This window comes from Urocampus carinirostris, chromosome 4, assembly GCF_059441175.1.
Source record: "Urocampus carinirostris isolate Australia breed hairy pipefish chromosome 4, RoL_Ucar_1.0, whole genome shotgun sequence".
Lineage (NCBI taxonomy): Eukaryota > Metazoa > Chordata > Actinopteri > Syngnathiformes > Syngnathidae > Urocampus > Urocampus carinirostris.
In genome coordinates, this window is record NC_142352.1 from 19,967,335 (window position 1) to 19,984,412 (window position 17,078).

At 37.7% G+C, this 17,078-nt stretch overlaps 1 protein-coding gene across 3 annotated transcripts in view; it reads right to left on the bottom strand.

The window, feature by feature from the left end:
- Positions 1 to 17,078, bottom strand: part of lrp4 (low density lipoprotein receptor-related protein 4) — a 136,610-nt gene that overhangs the window by 18,343 nt on the left and 101,189 nt on the right. For all 3 annotated transcript variants that reach the window (XM_088333855.1, XM_088333854.1, XM_088333857.1), the window contains exons 14-26: positions 15,198 to 15,415; positions 8,263 to 8,439; positions 7,173 to 7,298; positions 5,887 to 6,095; positions 5,013 to 5,094; positions 4,811 to 4,916; positions 3,903 to 4,104; positions 3,643 to 3,832; positions 2,136 to 2,267; positions 1,809 to 1,949; positions 1,657 to 1,743; positions 524 to 695; positions 288 to 450 (exon numbers count right to left, since the gene is read on the bottom strand). In XM_088333855.1, the coding sequence (XP_088189981.1) occupies positions 288 to 450; positions 524 to 695; positions 1,657 to 1,743; positions 1,809 to 1,949; positions 2,136 to 2,267; positions 3,643 to 3,832; positions 3,903 to 4,104; positions 4,811 to 4,916; positions 5,013 to 5,094; positions 5,887 to 6,095; positions 7,173 to 7,298; positions 8,263 to 8,439; positions 15,198 to 15,415 (2,005 nt within the window). The remainder of the gene's footprint in view (positions 1 to 287; positions 451 to 523; positions 696 to 1,656; positions 1,744 to 1,808; positions 1,950 to 2,135; positions 2,268 to 3,642; positions 3,833 to 3,902; positions 4,105 to 4,810; positions 4,917 to 5,012; positions 5,095 to 5,886; positions 6,096 to 7,172; positions 7,299 to 8,262; positions 8,440 to 15,197; positions 15,416 to 17,078) is intronic.

Genomic DNA, 17,078 nt, shown 5'->3' on the forward strand with positions numbered 1-17,078 from the left:
TTCATTTTATATTAATATCCTACTACAGGAGATCATTTTGTTCAAAATAAACGTAAAATGAGTCATTTCGTCTTGAAATCTAAATATTTAATGCTTTTTAAACAACTACAAAATAATGGGTCACCTTGTTTTCAAACCACAAATATTGGGTTGTTTGAAAAAAATGTTTTGCCTTGGTAAGGGTTACTAGACTGAAAATCACCCTAATAATACATAGAAAGCACTAATGCATTAGAAATGAATCCATACTAATAAATATTTATATTATAAAGATAAAAATAATTTACCTCAGTGTGTGCATCAGCCCACAATAATTGTGAACCTGCCCCGTCGATAGCGAGCCCATTGGGCCATCCCAGGTTGTTGTTGATGAGGATCACTCGATCGGACCCGTCCATTGCTGAACGCTCCAGCTTAGCGTGCTCGCCCCAGTCCGACCAGTACATGTAACTGCAAGAATTATTTTTTTGTCACACACAAATGCAATAATTTCAATGTAAAGTCAAAATCTTGCCATGCTCACCCCATCTCATGGTAAAGGGCAATGGCACGAGGGCTGTCCAGGTTTTGCCACACCAGAACTTTTCTCATGGAGCCGTCCAGATTGGCGACTTCGATTCTGTTTGTTCCGGTATCGGTCCAGTAAAGCTTTCGACCTACCGCGTCCACTGCCAGGCCATCGGTTGTCATCAGTCCTACAGATATAGAAAGTCAATATCATAACACTGTCACAGACCATTCTTTAAACTCATTCAATGCCAGACGTTTTTCTCAAATGGGATGAGCCGGTGCCAGCCAAGTTTTGCAATTTTGACTCATTTTTGAACATTTAGAAAATTTAGTTCTGTAGCTATACAAGCATAAAATATATCAAAGGAAAGCTTCAACCGTCATCTTTCATAGAAAAAAGTATGTTTCTAAATTTTACCATTGTTTAGTAAACAACAGTTGAACAATGCTATGTTTCCTGAAAATACTTGTTTCCAAGAAAACTGAGAAAAACAGCTTTTTGTGAAAAACTGCATTCCAAACAGAGCTTTCTTTTGTTTTTGTATTTTTGATTATATATATATATATATATATATATATATATATAAACAATGATTTCCCTAAACACAACTTTGCTTGCAAAATAACAATGTATCGCAGGGACACTGAACTTAAGCATGAAGAACTTTTCAGTGCCTGATTTTTTACGGTGAAGTGATTACATGAGTTCAGTCACGACGGCAATCACATTGCTGAGGACGTGCACGAAACGTCATCCCTCTGACCAGACGATGAAACTTTGTCATCTTTTTCGAAAATTAAAACCTATTTGTCTCCATGTTGCAGGTGTCAACACACAGCTTCAGTATGCCTACTCGCTATGTGGGGCCGCCTACACATACTCTTTCACCAGAAAAAAGATGTGTTGAAAAATATCTAATAAAAGACACTCCTTCAATCTAATGGTAATTTATCATACAGAAATCATTCCCAGAGGCCTGTTACTTACTGATGACCAGCGCCAAATCTTTTTTAGTTTGATAAAATTTTAATAAAAGAAGAAAAACATATTTTTGAGTTTTGTCACTCAGACAATGCTTCTGAAAAGTATCTGTACATTATGGTATTGATTGAATAATAAAAAAAAAAAAGTTCAGAACAGCAAACCTGTAGAAATGATGTCTTCATCGGCCGTACCGTTGATGTTGGCTCTGCTGATTCTTTTAAGTGTACTGTCAGACCAGTACACCTTACCTGAAGAAGAATTCAGAAGTGAGCGCAGTTTATGTCATATTGCTTTTTTTTCCAGGCACACAAACCTTCTTGTGGGTCGACTCCAATAGCAATGGTGTTTTTCATCGAACTGTTGACAGCAAGAACGACGTCAGCGAAGTAAGGGATGTCCAAAGAAACCATTCTGATGTCGGTCCTTCTCGCAAAAATCAGGAAGCTGCTCATTCCTGTTTGAAAATTAGTCAAGAAAAATGTATAATACAGTATTCAATCGATATATATTTACGGTTATCCGTTCCATAACCACCTGTAATAAGTAAATTATCACTAAGTAGGGAACCATATATAATGTAATACCTTGTTTATATGGTTTAATGGGGACCAGATATGCAAAAATCAAAAGACTTTCATACCGGGTGTGCAGGTTTTTCCATCTGCTTGAAGATTAATGCCGGTGGGACAAGAACAGCTGTAGGCTTTGGGAGCAGGAGCCAGAAGACACAGGTGACTACAACCGCCATTTTTCACTGCACAGGGGTTTTGAACTGCAAGAGCACAAACAAAAAAATTAGCCCTGCTCACGATTATAATGCATTGAGCATCTTTGTCAGGTACAAGTGTCCAGCAGGATAGGTAGCACCTTAACACATCTGTGCGTATAAAACACATGCACAATTTTAATTAAGAGGTTAATGAATACATAAAAAAATACCTTTTTCCCCACCCTGCATCCTGGAAACAACTAATTCCCGAATACACCTATTAAATATTCAATATTTAGGTTTGTGTTTCCAAAATTTTAAGGTTTGAAATTTAAGCCACATTCAAAATATGAACCAATGATCACGATGTTGAAAAAAAAAAGCATAAATATATATATATATATATATATATATATATATATATATATATATATATAAACAAAAACAGAAAATTAACAGTTTATAATAGCAACACAATTAGGGTCATTTTGTTTCAAAGTCACCAAATCTTACTATTTATTTCTAACAGCCGAACATATTTAAATAAAAAATAAAACCTGTGCCATTCTGTTGAGATCGAAAGTTTCTAAACGCAAAGCAAGAAATTATAATTGCTTATAATAGCAACAAAAATTGGGTGATTGATTGTCTTTAAAATCACAAAAACATACATTTTTACATTTCAACAGACCTCCAAAAATTTGTGGTTTTTTTTTAACACTAAAAAATAATGCAGTTTGTCTGTAAGAGTCAAAAGCCACCCGCACGCTGAGCGCCAACCGTAAACATGTTTGATAATCTTGGCGCATGACTTGACGCATGCGCTCTAAATACAAAACACAATTTTGACCGGAGTTTATTTTACCTTGGGGAAGCAAATGGTATGTTGAAGAGATGGGAATTCCGACTCTTTTTAGAGACATTTTTTTCAGCTCATCTCACTAAAAAGATCTGGCTTTCTTAAATTTCTCAATTTTCACCATGTGGCTGGTGTCAGGTGTGCACGGGCTTAAGAAACTGGGTCATATCATACGTCATATGTTATAACACCACAGAAAGAAAAAAATGACAAGTGCAATAAATTGACATTGATTTTAATACACAGTCACCCACAAAATGATCAACTTTACTTAGGAAACAAAAATTCAAATCGACAGAAGAAAAACAAATCTAATTATAGTAGACTTATTTTTCCCCCCTGTGTTAAATTTGACAGCTTGTTCCCTCGAACAAATGAGCAACGACAGAAAAGAAGCTACCTGGATGCTAAATTTAACTGATTTACCATCATTTCTGTGAGGCAAAATTGAATGACAGTGACCTGAGAATGAAGCAGCGAATGACTATATTTTTGCAGGCTGAATATAGGTAAACTTACATTCAGTCCCATTTAAACTTTCCAAAAAAGAAATGCAACATCTCAAATGCAGTCACACACCTGTTTCCCGGTGTCTTTGGAACATATGAATATCCATGAGGTTCTCCAGGTTTTCTGCAAGGGTGTGCCGACCCAAACCGGTGAGCTTGTTAGCACTCTGGATGCTCTTGGATTGCCAGTCCGTCCAATACAGCGTGTCTTCGTGTACTGTCAGGCCAAAAGGGTGAGGAAGCTGACTGCCAATGAGAACCTAAACAGAAGAGAGTATGAATACATAGCTGTTTAAGTAAAAAACGAAATAAAGTGAAGGCATCGCTTACCTGTCGGTCAGAACCATCAAAGTTTCCGAATTCGATGGTTTTCATGCCGGCATCCGCCCAGTACAGGCGCTTGGTCTCATAATCGATTGCAAGTCCGTTGGGCCAAGTCAAATTGGAAGAGATGATGACGATGCGACTTGAAGCATCCATACCTGCACGTTCGATTTTGGGGTTGGCACCCCAGTCTGTCCAGTACATGAAACTATGGAGAAAACACCGATGAGAGAAATTGCTAAAACGTCAACTTAATTCAATGTTCCCTCGCCCTATCGCGGTTCGACTATCTCCTTCTGAGTGCACCATGGAATTTATTCTTTTATTTAGCTTTGTGGAATTTTGCATACATTATGATTTTTTTTTGTCACTTCCAAAGCACAAGTACACTTAAACCAATCAGAGAACTGCCTTCCGTTTCCTGGCCACTGATTGGAGCAATCCGAAGAATAGTTTTCATGTTTCGTGACAAACGCATGATGGTTTGCGATCAATCTGAATAGAGAGGCTAAACAAGGCTTTTTAAAAGCATAGATTTACGTTATTGGATCTTGGATACAACTGCTGTATCCACTTTATATGGATGGACACTACTTTGGCGTTTTTGCTGTGGAGGCAGAAAATAAAAGAATTGTCCCAGAGAAATCAACCAAATCATATGACACTTTTTCAAAAAGTAAGCAAGAGTTGACATGTATTATTCACCTCTGTACTAAAGATCCCGCCAGTGCTTCATGGCATAAAACAATCTCTTTTGAGGTGAACAGATCCCCTGTGTTAAGCTACAGTATATAAATTTATACAGTAGTTCCTACTTCACAGAAATTGACTTAATATGGGTAGTATTTCAATGGATTAAACGTGAAAATAGAGAGAATACTATATCATTGATATTTAATTTTCAATCCGCTCACCCTCCGATAGGGTCCACAACAATGTCCCTGGGACGGTCAAGATTCTCCCATATCAGCACAGTCCGCATGCTGCCATCTGCATTAGAAACCTCAATGCGATCTGTGCCTGGAAAAATATATTTAAAAAAAATATACATGTATATAAAAATGATGAGGTAGATTAAGAACATGACTCATGTTTACATTTTCTGTCATTGATTACCAGCATCAGTCCAGTAGAGCTTGCTAGTCACCCAGTCAATCGCCAAACCTGCAGGACTTTCCAAACTGGTGTCCACCACCATCTGAAAGAACAAAATAAAATTAGATAATTAATAATTCTGCATATTTTAAGAATATACTAATTTAATTCAAGACAAGAAAGGATTTATTCTTCTGAGGGGGGACATGACAGAAAATAAATGAGAAGAACTGCACTAGAGACAGAGGGATGAGAAGACATCCCAGTTTGATGGAATTTTATGAAGTGAACACTTAGTGTGTTTAAAACAATATTAAGTTCTTGATGTGCTCTTAAGATGCACTAAAACAGAGCATATCTTTGTGTGATGCGAAAGAGAAAGTTGTTTTTTCCTCAATGCACTATACCAAGTGGTTAAAATTGTACCACTTTTTGTCGGACTACACGCAACTACCTTAACATGGTTTCCTGTATTTCTTTTTCAATGATACATTATTCATTTTTCTTAAAATAAAAGAATACTTTTACTTATATATAGTTTATTTATCTTCTATTATCATATTTGGTTTTAGAGTAATCTAAAAGTAATTGGAAGTAATCAAGGTATATTGAAACATTATGGTATTTGGATTATGTTACTGATTGCACTTTTCTACAGGTAACTGTTTTGGATCACATTTTTAAAGCAACCCTCCTAACTCCTGGTCTTAATACTCCATTTGAGAACCATGGCTCACTTTTATAATGCTGTGGTTCACAGATTAGTTGAATTGCAATGCCGCTGCTCCAACTCTAGATAGCAGTGTTTCACCAGACAAATTACTTCTTCCACTGACTAAAAATAAACTCGCTGTATGAATGCCATGGTTTCTATTCTAGTCTGATCTCCTCATACCTCCTGGTTGCTGCCGTTCCACAGTGCTCTGTTGATGGAGTCAGTAGTGACATCGGTCCAGTAGATAAAACCATCTCTGGCGTCCCAATCCAGCGCCACAGCGTTGCGTACGTCGGCCAGAGGAATGACATCATCCGACATGTCTTCAGTGTCGAAGCTGATCCGTCGGATGTCCGTCCTTCGGGCAAAAAGCAGGAACTTGTCAAGACCTGATTAAAGACCAGAGGTCTTCTGTCAGTCTTCTATTTTTAACAATGGGTCAACATTAAAAACACAAAATACTGACAAACAGGAAATGTATACAACTTCTAAATCAGCATACAATCTTTATACAGCAGGCCCCTGGGTTACTGCAGACTACCTTACAATGTTTTCACGGTACAATGTGGAGTACGATGTTTTTTTTCGGCCCCTTGTCTAGGAATTTTCCCCACCATACGGCAAAACCAAATTTTAGAGCCCCAAAATAAGCAAAACCTTGTGGTGTTTGAGATGAGTCTATAAGATACGGGTTTGCTATTGGTTAACCCCATATCTGATGCTGGTCTGCTGTTGGTTTTGCGTCAAAGCTTCATGAAGATGCCTATATACTATTGGCTGAAGTCATTGGTTGAATTGGCTGACTGAAGCTTTTCTCTCCATTCATTTTGGAATCTCGCATGACAAACTTTATTTTGTTTAGCTATGGATCCCGAGACTTTCGGTCATGCTAAAGGGAGAAGCAAGAATATAATATCAATGGAAACGACGCTTGAGATAAGAAATATGAAGAAGGCACACGCATTGTTATCATCACTAAGAAATATGGTCCCAACCAATCAACAATCGCTCCAATTATTAAGAATACGGAGGCAATTATTGGAATAAACTCTTCTTAGGGCATGACAGTTGTCACAAGTGTAAGTTTTAAAATTAGTTTCATTTATAATCCGCCATTTTTGTCTCCTCCCTCTTTACTATCCACCTGCAAAATCCAATGTACCAGCTAAAGTCGCATTGCACCAAAAGTAGATAAAATTTTAAAAAATCCTTTACTTTTATATGTTTTATCATGTTTTTAATCAAATAAGTAGTATTTTGTTACCAATGTGTATCATGTATATATAATTTTAATGTTTTCACCAGGGGGGCTGGGGGTTTGGAACACATTAGCTGATTACCATGTTTCCATCCCCCTCCATTTGACAATTTCACCTAGCGCACCCCACCTCAGAACAGTTTAGTGTCATATCCTGGGGTTCTACTGTATTGTACATTAAAGTACACACAAGTACAAAAAAACTCACTGTTTGCACAGTTGCTGTGATCCACCTTCTTGAAACCAGTTGGACAAGCACAAGTGTATGTCTTGTTGCCAGGGAGACACAGGTGGCTGCAACCTCCATTGTTGGCACCGCAGCGATTTCTACCCCCTAAGAAAAAAGTAAAGAAAAGAAAACTGCATTTTACACTAGGGATGAAACAGAATCTCAATTTAGCCTGAGACTGAAAACGTGAAATGCTCGGCCGAAAACCGAAAATGAGAACCGAACTTATTTTGAAGTGACTTGCTAAAACAATCAAACAATTTAAAATGATGAATACCCGACATGCATATTACTCTGTGCTAATTGTAGCTAATCTTTAATTTGGTAAATTCACACAAAACATCAAAAAACACTAAAAGTGTTTTTAAAAAAGAAGGAGTAAAACCTTTGAAATATCTTGTATGCAAATGACACAAATAGGTTTATTCTATTTGAGTAAATTGTCTGCTTCTAATGAAGAATAGCATGTAGCTGCTACACTGCAAAATCTTGCCTTACCCCTTTTTAAGTACATATTATTGGGGATTTTAAAGAGGAGTAAATAGTGACAAGAAAACAGAAGGAAGGAATTGATGATAAATAGCTTAGGGCCAGCCAATCATCTCGGGGACGAACAGATTGAATATCACACACAGAGTACGTGGTTACTACTTAACACTGCTCAATTGTAGTAACTTAATTATGTAGTGTAAGCGCTGTAAACATTAGCCAAACTAGGGTAGGGGTTAAGAGGAACGTGGAAGCAGAGAGATAAATGGAGTTGAGAAATCTGTCCCCAAGTAAAAGCCAGCTTCGCAAGGTTCACCTCACGTTTGACGTGATGTCTTCACAACATTGTTCTTTCAAAAGGTTGTCAGTTTTATATACTCTTTTGACCGAAACTTAAAATGCACATTTGGTCTGTTTCGAAGGCAACATTTTCGGTGCTGAATATTTGGTGCATCCCAACATAACACTATAACAATATTTCACATTAAATATTGTATAAACCCAAAATTATATCTGACTAAAGTCAAGTTTAACTGAAATCCAGCATGGAGCAAACAGTACAAAATAATTGTGTCTTGACCTTCAGGTTGCCTCTGTGGGTGCAAGGTGTGGATATCCATGGGGAAGTGCAGTTTGTTCCGGATAATCTCTTGGTTCTTGCCAGTAAATTTATTGGCACTGTTGATGCTCTTGGTGTGCCAGTCAGTCCAGTACAGGCTGTCCTCAAACACAGTGATGGCGAACGGGTGAGGGAGGCCTAGGGAAGACAAAAGCAGAGCACTTTAAAAAATGAGACTTTAAGAAGAACATCATCAGGACAAGGACAGCGAGTAATCAACAGACAGCAAGAATTGCTGATTTTGTTGTCTGAGCCCTTGTTGCCAGAGCAACACACTCTGAGCACGACATGGATTTTGAGCATCAAAAACACAGCCCTAAAAAGTAGAATAGCTGTCATTCTAGATGATTCCAATTTTGAATATATATAAGCCTCACTAAGAACACATACAGAAAAGAACGTTTTGCTTACAAAAATACATCCTGTGCAAAATGTGATAACTGAATAAATTTTGTTTTCTTAAGAAAGAAAGGCCCCAAAAAAGACTACCTACTATTTTTTGATAATCAGTGCTCACTTTAAGTTAGTCAAACTTTTTTATCAAAGTGCAACTCTTGACATGTTACATTTTTGATTGTTAAAATGGCAGATTAAGTTTTTGAAATCTGAGCTCCCTGAGCCTTATTGATTGACTGAAAAGAATATTATATATATTTTATTCATCAATGTTTGATAATTCCGCATTGAAAACTGTAACAGACAATGATTTTGTAGTTGATTATTTTTTGTACTCCCCCCAAAAAGAAAAGAAAACACAGGAACTGGGAGGAGACAGATTAATTGTAGTTTTGAGTTGTAATATCAATATTCACTACTAGATGGCAGACATGACACATATATCTGCTTGAGTCTTATCTTTTAGGGCATAAACTCGAAATTTAAATGAAACAATTTTACGAACAACAGTAGATATAAAAAATTTTTTCGGAATGTCGAAATATTTCCGGACATTAATGTAAGTTAGATTTTGTATTGTGCACCTTTTTCAGAGTACAGGACATTACTGTAGTGCTTCCTTCCGCCGCTACTGGCGTGTGGCGCTGTGAGGGCTCACCCAGCATCCACCGGCTTCATCTTCCTGTCACAGTTTGTGTGTAAACATACTGTACTGTTTAATATCTTGTGCATCCATTTAAAATGGTTGGTGTTAAGTGTAAAGAAGAGGCGGTCCGTTTCATTTGAAATGAAAGTGGAATAAGGAAGCTTAATGCGGCTTTTTTTTCGGCCACTTTCTACCGCAGAGAAGTAGCCAAACTCTTGAAGCCCATCTTCCAAAAGTAAGTTAAATTTCACCTTTTTTATTTTTATAGAGAATATTATTTTTTAAATGCTTATTTGTCAATACAAAACAATACAGGTTACGTATATAAGCCTTAAAATATAGCACTAAAGCAACTTACAAACAAATCCAACTTACGAACAATCGTAAGTAGGGGAGTGTCTGTATGTAGGCGACGATATGCAAAATCGCATTCATGTGTGGTCCATCGTGGCCACCCAGTAGCACTGATTAAAAAAAAAACTTGCTCGCCTCAATCAATTACCGTAACTTGCCCTTGTCACATAGAGTGCTCAGTTACTATGTCAAATAAACATTCTCTGGTATTTTGGCATGTGGGTAGAATATTTATTTCATGCATGAGCACTACCAAAATAAAATAAAAAAAAAAAATAAAAAAAACGTTTGATCTACCAACTGGGTCAGGTGCGTGGCAGCTTTTGTGATGTTATCCACACAAGATGAGGGTGGCGAATAATACACCCGCTTCCTGGCCGGGAATAACGGAAATCCAAACAGGCGAGTGCTTTTGTCTTGGTCACCTTCTTCCGTGTCATCACACGAACTTGTCGTCCCCTCTGCTTTTGTTCTTCCCAGGACAGCTGGACGAGCAGCTGCGGGCCGACAGGGCATGGAGTGCCGCGTCGGGCCTGTACAGCAATGTCCCCTTTAACCTACATGTGGCACCTCACACCAAGCCGAAACCAGTCACACTCTCAGCTCATCAATGATAGCAGCGAGCATCGCTTCCAGATGGCCAGAAAGTACAGGATTGGAAAGTAAACATATGTGTGTGGTCTTAGTTTTTCTTCTTAGTTATTTGTCTTTGGACTATGTTTTTTTTTCTTGACCAACAGAATTACATTTATGGTATGCACAGTATTATCTCATGAGTGGATAGCATGATAGCCTTACATTTTGGAGACTAATTCTGCTGCAGGAATAAATCAAGTATTAGTACTATATTACAGACGCCGCCCTACTTACAAACGGACGTAAGTTGCTTCAGTGCTATATTTTGTATGTTTAAGGTTTATATAAGTATGTTTAAGGCTTGTATAACTAACCTCTATTGTTTTGTACTAAAAAAATAAACTTTTCATCAAATAATACACTAAATCAAGTTGAGTTTTACTTACTTTTGGAAGATGGGCTTCAAGAAGTCCTCCTCCGTGTTAGAGAGTGGCTTAAAAAAGGGATTCAACCATTTTCTCAACCGCATCGATCTTTCTTCCACTTTTATTTAAAAAGAAATGGCTCACCTCTTCTCAACACTTTACACAAACCATACTGAATGGATGCACGAGATATTAAACAATAAAAATGTCAAAGTTCTTAACGTGCCGGAGATACAGTATAGAATGTTTACACACTAACTACTAAGAGGAAGCCGGATTTCTTTTTCGGGGTGGAGGCTGGGTGACCTCTCACAGAGCCACCACACAACGGTAGCGTCGGAGAGAAGCATTACAGTACTGTCCTGTACTTGGTAAAAGGTACACACAATACAAAATCTAACTAATAGCAATGTCTGGATATTTTTTGACATTCCGAAAAAAATGTTTGTATTTTCCGTTTTACGTGAGTCGAATGGTCGTAAGTAGGGGAGCGTCTGCACCTCTTTGTATCCGTGCGTGCATCATTGGTAGAACAATCTCCAAACGTTTAAAGTATTACAAGTTTTATTTTACCATATTTTCAAGGCATTTTGGGCGTTGAATGAGAAAATGTGAAAAAAGAAGGGGCTATTAATCTTATTATTATTATTGTTATTATTATTATCATGAAAAAATAATCACCTACAAGAAACACTGAGGTCCTAGGAGAAAATGTAAATAAATAAACGACAATACATTACATTCTATTATATTCTATATAACAGGGGAAACGATCGTTTTTGAAGCTAAGAACTATTTGATTAGCACAAATGGCAAACATTTTGATATTATTTAATAAATAACCTATGCAATGACTTTGTTGTATTGTATATGCTAGTACCATGTTTTACGTTATTCCCAGGTTGGAGTTATTAGAAGTATAGGTAAAATAAGCTAAATCAACCACTAAAACATCATGCTAGTTAGAAATTGAATTTCCGAGAAAATTGCAATGACCCACTAGTGAGCTATTTTCCGTCTTCTCCCGGGGCTATTTGGTGCCCGCATTGGTGACACCTGCTATATAAAAAGTCCGAGGACCACTGAAAACACAAACCCTAAGGCAAAACTGAAAGAGATTAATTTCCTAGGACCTTTCAAAAAGGCCACACTGTACTGTTGCTCTCATATCTGTTTCCCAGAGGGCAGAGGGTGTCACATGCATTGTAAAAGAATCATCTTCCCAGGGCGGAATATCCCCAAGCAAAAAAAATATATATACTCAGAGATCAAACTGACACGCCCCCACAGAAATTTCATCGTCTGCCCCCACCCCAGGGCTCTACAGGTGTGTAGGCTGCTAAAAGATTAAACCCTACAGCTCCAGGAACTTGGCGTGTGTCCAGATCCCGCACAAAGACAAATGTAACGCAACTATTGGTGCAAGGAGATAGTGTAACCCAGAGATTTTAGACATACGGCCCGCGAGCTGAATCTGGCCTAGTGGAGGATTTCATCCAGTCAGCCATAAATTTCAGAGTATGTCTAAAAAGAAGCGAGTCCCTCGGTCATTTCTATCATAATTTATCTTTTTTTAAAATAATAAATGCAAACCAAATGCTCTCTCCGGCCGCTAGAGGGCTGTGTGAAGTTTGTATAGTGTGGTGAGTTCATTCAGGTGTAAAGCTGCATTCAATCAACTGTTAAAATGAACTAATTAACACATTCAATGCAAATCTAAACATGAACATCTTTTTTCTGCATTGATTGTGAATAAATGAGAAGATGTCAACCTTTTGACATTAAAAAGCAGTTGACTTATAAGGGCTTAACACAATCAATCTCAAGAATGATTGACAAACAACATGTGCTTGTAGGTGTCATATTTGATCCGAATCTGTCGTTTCAGTTACATGTGAAAGATATTACTGGAGAGGCTTTCACCTTTGTAATGTTGCAAAGATTCGCCTGATGCTGTCAAATTAGATACTGGGATTATAACTGAAGCAATTATTACTTCTCTGCTTGATACCTGTAATAGAGTGATCTCTGATCTCCCGATGTCTAGCATCAAGTTTGCAGCTAGTTCAAAATGTTTTACCACATCACTCCAGTTTTAGCTAACTTGTGTCGGCGTCATTTTGTGAAACATTCAAGCATTTCACCCAAATTCAAGCATTCTTCAATCCTTAAAAACTACAATAAAACGTAAACATTTTCAAGGATTTCAAGCATCCGTACCATCCCTGCAAACTGAATTAAAAATAAACGGGTTAGTAAACCAAGAGTAACCTAATTTTGTACTTCTTATCTAACTCTTTAAACAAAATAAGATTTATTTTACTATAATTAATATTAAATGCCATCTATTGTACAATAAATTACCAGCAAACTTTTAAATTAATTTTGACTCTGTTGTTTCCTCTATTAATCTTACCATTTATGAAATGTAGAACTAGTCCAGTCGCTGTTCTTCCCTTGCCTGATAGCATAGGTGCTACAATAGTCATTAACATTCCTTGGCAGAGTGTGGTCAAAGGACACACACACGTCCCATTTGTCCTGTGTGTTGTCTGAGCAAACAGAGGCTGTGGGGAACGGACAGGGCCAATTACAGCCTTTTATCCTCAGAACACACATCATTAAGGAGTGCTCACACGGACAATGGCGCGTGCACGCGTATACAAACACGCCGGACTTCCTCGCTCACACACACTCCAGCCGTCCTGACTGATGTGCTGATAAAAACTCAGGAGGAAACAGAAGACTTTCAAATACAAAAGCACATCAGGCCTTTCATTATCACAAATTGAGCAGAGACTCCAAATAGTGATTGGATCACAGCTATTTTATATTGAATTGAATTTGATATTGATCATTGTTGCATTAAGGTTCAGTTGGGGAGAGAAATTACTACCACTGTCTTTTCCTCGCCTATGTACCTTTTGTGGTTACATTTCCGAAGAAACAAATACAGTCGACTCTGGGTTACGACGTCCCAACCTTACAATGTTTTCACTTTACAATATTGAATAACTTTGTTTTTTCTGGACTCTTCCCACTATACAACAAAAACATATTTTGGGAGTGCCTAAAAACACATAAAATTCAAACTTTACAGCTTTGTGCATATGACGAGTTACGTCACTACGTCCACTGTCTGCAGTTGGTCAAGGTCGAAAAAATGTCTGCTATTGGTCTGCGTCATGGCACCGTGAAAATGCCCGTATGCTATTGGCTGAACTACCTTCTACAATGCACTTCCCTTCATTCAGTTCAGAATCATGTGTGCTTTCTGAAAGCCTTGCGAGTCGGCATTACGATACTAAATTTTTTGTACTGTATCTGTTATGGGTCCCAAATAATGCAGGGATGCTAAAGAAAGAAGCAAAAATATATGACCATTGAATAGAAGCTTGTGATATATGTTATAGAATACAAAGATGTTACCCTCGCTAAGGAATTTACCATATACGCAATCAACATTTATGAACAATGAAAAAGGGGTTTAAAACAACAATGTGTTATAAGGGCAGAACAATCCTCACAAGTGTACGTTTTAAAAGCATTTTCATTTTTTTTGAACTGCCGTCGTCATCTCCTCCCACTCTACACACACCTGCTACCCCGGTGGAACAGCTCAAGTCACATCTCACCAATTGTAAATGCAATTTAATTTACATGAATATTTATCTGTACTGTTATGTGATTATATAGATAGCTAATACATAAGGAGTACTTACAGTATATTATTTTGGAATTCAAATGTTTTGCCTGGGGTAGGGAACAAATTAACTGACTACCTAAGGTTTCCATCACCAGCCCATACGACCATTTTACTCTGCGACTCTCACGTCAGAACAGAATAATGCTGCATGCTGCTTTTTTTGCCTAGCTCCAAATTGTTGAGGACTTAAATTGTCAAAACCTGGAAAATGAACAAATGACTAACACAAGGAACAGATTGTTTTTTTTCCGGACACATAATTTTCTTGTTTCCAGCAAATTGAGTAATGAGTTAAATGTCAGGGAACGACATATTCATTACACTGCAAAATATGTTATTTTTGTTTTGGTGGTATATAGTTTTGCTTAGTAGGTATTTTTTGCTCAATTTATGTTTACTTTTTAGATTAAAAAGGAAAATACTTAAAATGAGTACATTAAAAATGATGTAAAAATGATCATTTTGCAACATTTCTTTTCATTTTTTTCAAGAATATACATAATGATTTTTCTTTTCATGTTCACGGTTAACCACCAGTTGTAGCCGCACCCTTTCCTGTGTGTCTTGGGCAAGTACACCCTGGCAGTGCCCATTTCTCTCCAGGCCGTTTTTTGGGTGGTGTTTGTCCATAAGTGAAGCAATTTTACGATGTGATCGTCAAAATTCAAGAACAAAATAGTTTTTCTCCAGGATTTAGGATCTAGTATCAGTGTTTGTTACATGAGGCTGCCTGTCCACTGGGCACCAAATGGGGGAAGAAACGTCTTATTTGTTCAAGAAAAAAATGGCCCACCTTGGTTGATGACAGCTTTCCGATTGCGTCCGTCCAGGTCGGCTCTCTCAATGACGTGGTGCTTGGCATCCACCCAGTACATGCGGTGGCCGGCATAATCGATGGTCAGCCCATTGGGCCAAAAGAGGTGAGTGTCGGCGATGACCCGTCTATTGGATCCATCCATATTGGCGTACTCGATGCGAGGCGTGTTGCCCCAATCGGTCCAGTAGATCTTACTGAAGATGAAAAACAGCAATGCCGCGTTAGCTGGCTATCTAAAGCCTCGGGAAAAGATGGCCAACCCATGATTATTTTCATATGTCTGGCTCACTGCTTGAGAACAGTAAACATTTGCTATCACACGATTCACTTCTCACAATCTCGCAACTTCACCGATTTGTATCATGCATTTTGTTTTGCATCCTGATTGGCCTAGCTGTCCTTTTGCCTCTCCACCTGTGCGTAAATAGTGTTGCGGATAAATATGTGCACGTGTGCAAAACAGCTTTCCCCCCAAAAAAAGTGGCAAAAGGGTTTGTTATTTGGTCTGAATGTATAATGGAGTACAGTAGACCGGCGGGATACAACATTAATTTGTACTGAAGTAAGAATCGCAATAGCAAATATACATGTAAGGAAAAACTGAAGTTGTATTTACATTTGGCGTGAAGTGACTTGAGCTGGTACAGTGGAGTTAGCGGGTGGGTGCAGAAGGGGGAAGGGACGGCAACGGCGGATTACAAATGAAACATTTTTTCAATTTTACCTGGGAGTATCATCATGCCCCTAGAAGCTTCCCTCCTTATTTTTATTAATAGTCCCGATCATCAATTGGATACTCCCATCAGGGTTTGTACACCTTTAATATGGCCAAATTCAAGCACTATTTAAGTATTTTCCAGGCCAATTTTCCATTTTTTTCTAGTACCATTAATTGAAAAATAAATCCAGTGTGAAACATGTATAAAACTATCTGTCATTTGCATACGTGATTTTAATCTTGTGTGTGCAATTATCAAGACGTGATTTTTAGATCTTGAGTAAATCTTGATTATATTTAAGGATCTTAACATTTTGAGAGTAAATATTTTTAATACAAATCGTTCGCCATATAGTTGTTGGGTACAAAAGACTTTAGGTGTAGCAAGTAACAAATTGTTGTGAAGAGTTGGATCTCTTTCATGCAAATTTTGCAGCATGCTGTACGTAGATTTGTTCAACATTTTAACCATTGTTTCTATTTTTCTTTTTCGGGCCATCCGGACACCTCCCAGTATCTTTGTGTGATTTACTTGATGTGGTGCACCTTTCCTAACGCACCTGTAGGGAGCAATGATGCATCACATGACAACGCTATACAAAACACTACAATCGCAGCTTCCGTGCCGGCGTCATTTTTAAGCCGAATTTATAATCTTTTTTTTGTTCTTTCTTCGTTTAAAGCCTGTTCTGTCGATTCAGACTGATAAAAAAAATATGACAAAATGTAAAGCATTTTTAAGCACTTCACCCAAACTTCAAGCATTTTTCTGGCCTTGAAATCACAACATTAAAATTAAAGCATATTTCCAGATTTCAAGCACCCATATGAACCCTGTCCCACTCACTCAGCAAGGGTAGGGATTCCTCTGCCTTCTTCGGATTTCTTTATAATTGCAAACTGTTTCCATGCTTATCATGCTTTTACTTCCCCTGCAAGTCTTGAGACCCACGGTGAATAGATACAGCACAAAAATACTGTATTGAATTCGGACTAATTTGCAAATTCTTTATAAGCATACGAGAGTCTGGAAATAGTGATCAAAATAGCATTGTGGGAGTTTTTTCAGCTAATTGCATATTGGCATTTCCACGAGGCAGTGACAAAAACAATAACAGACAAGCAATTTATATAACATC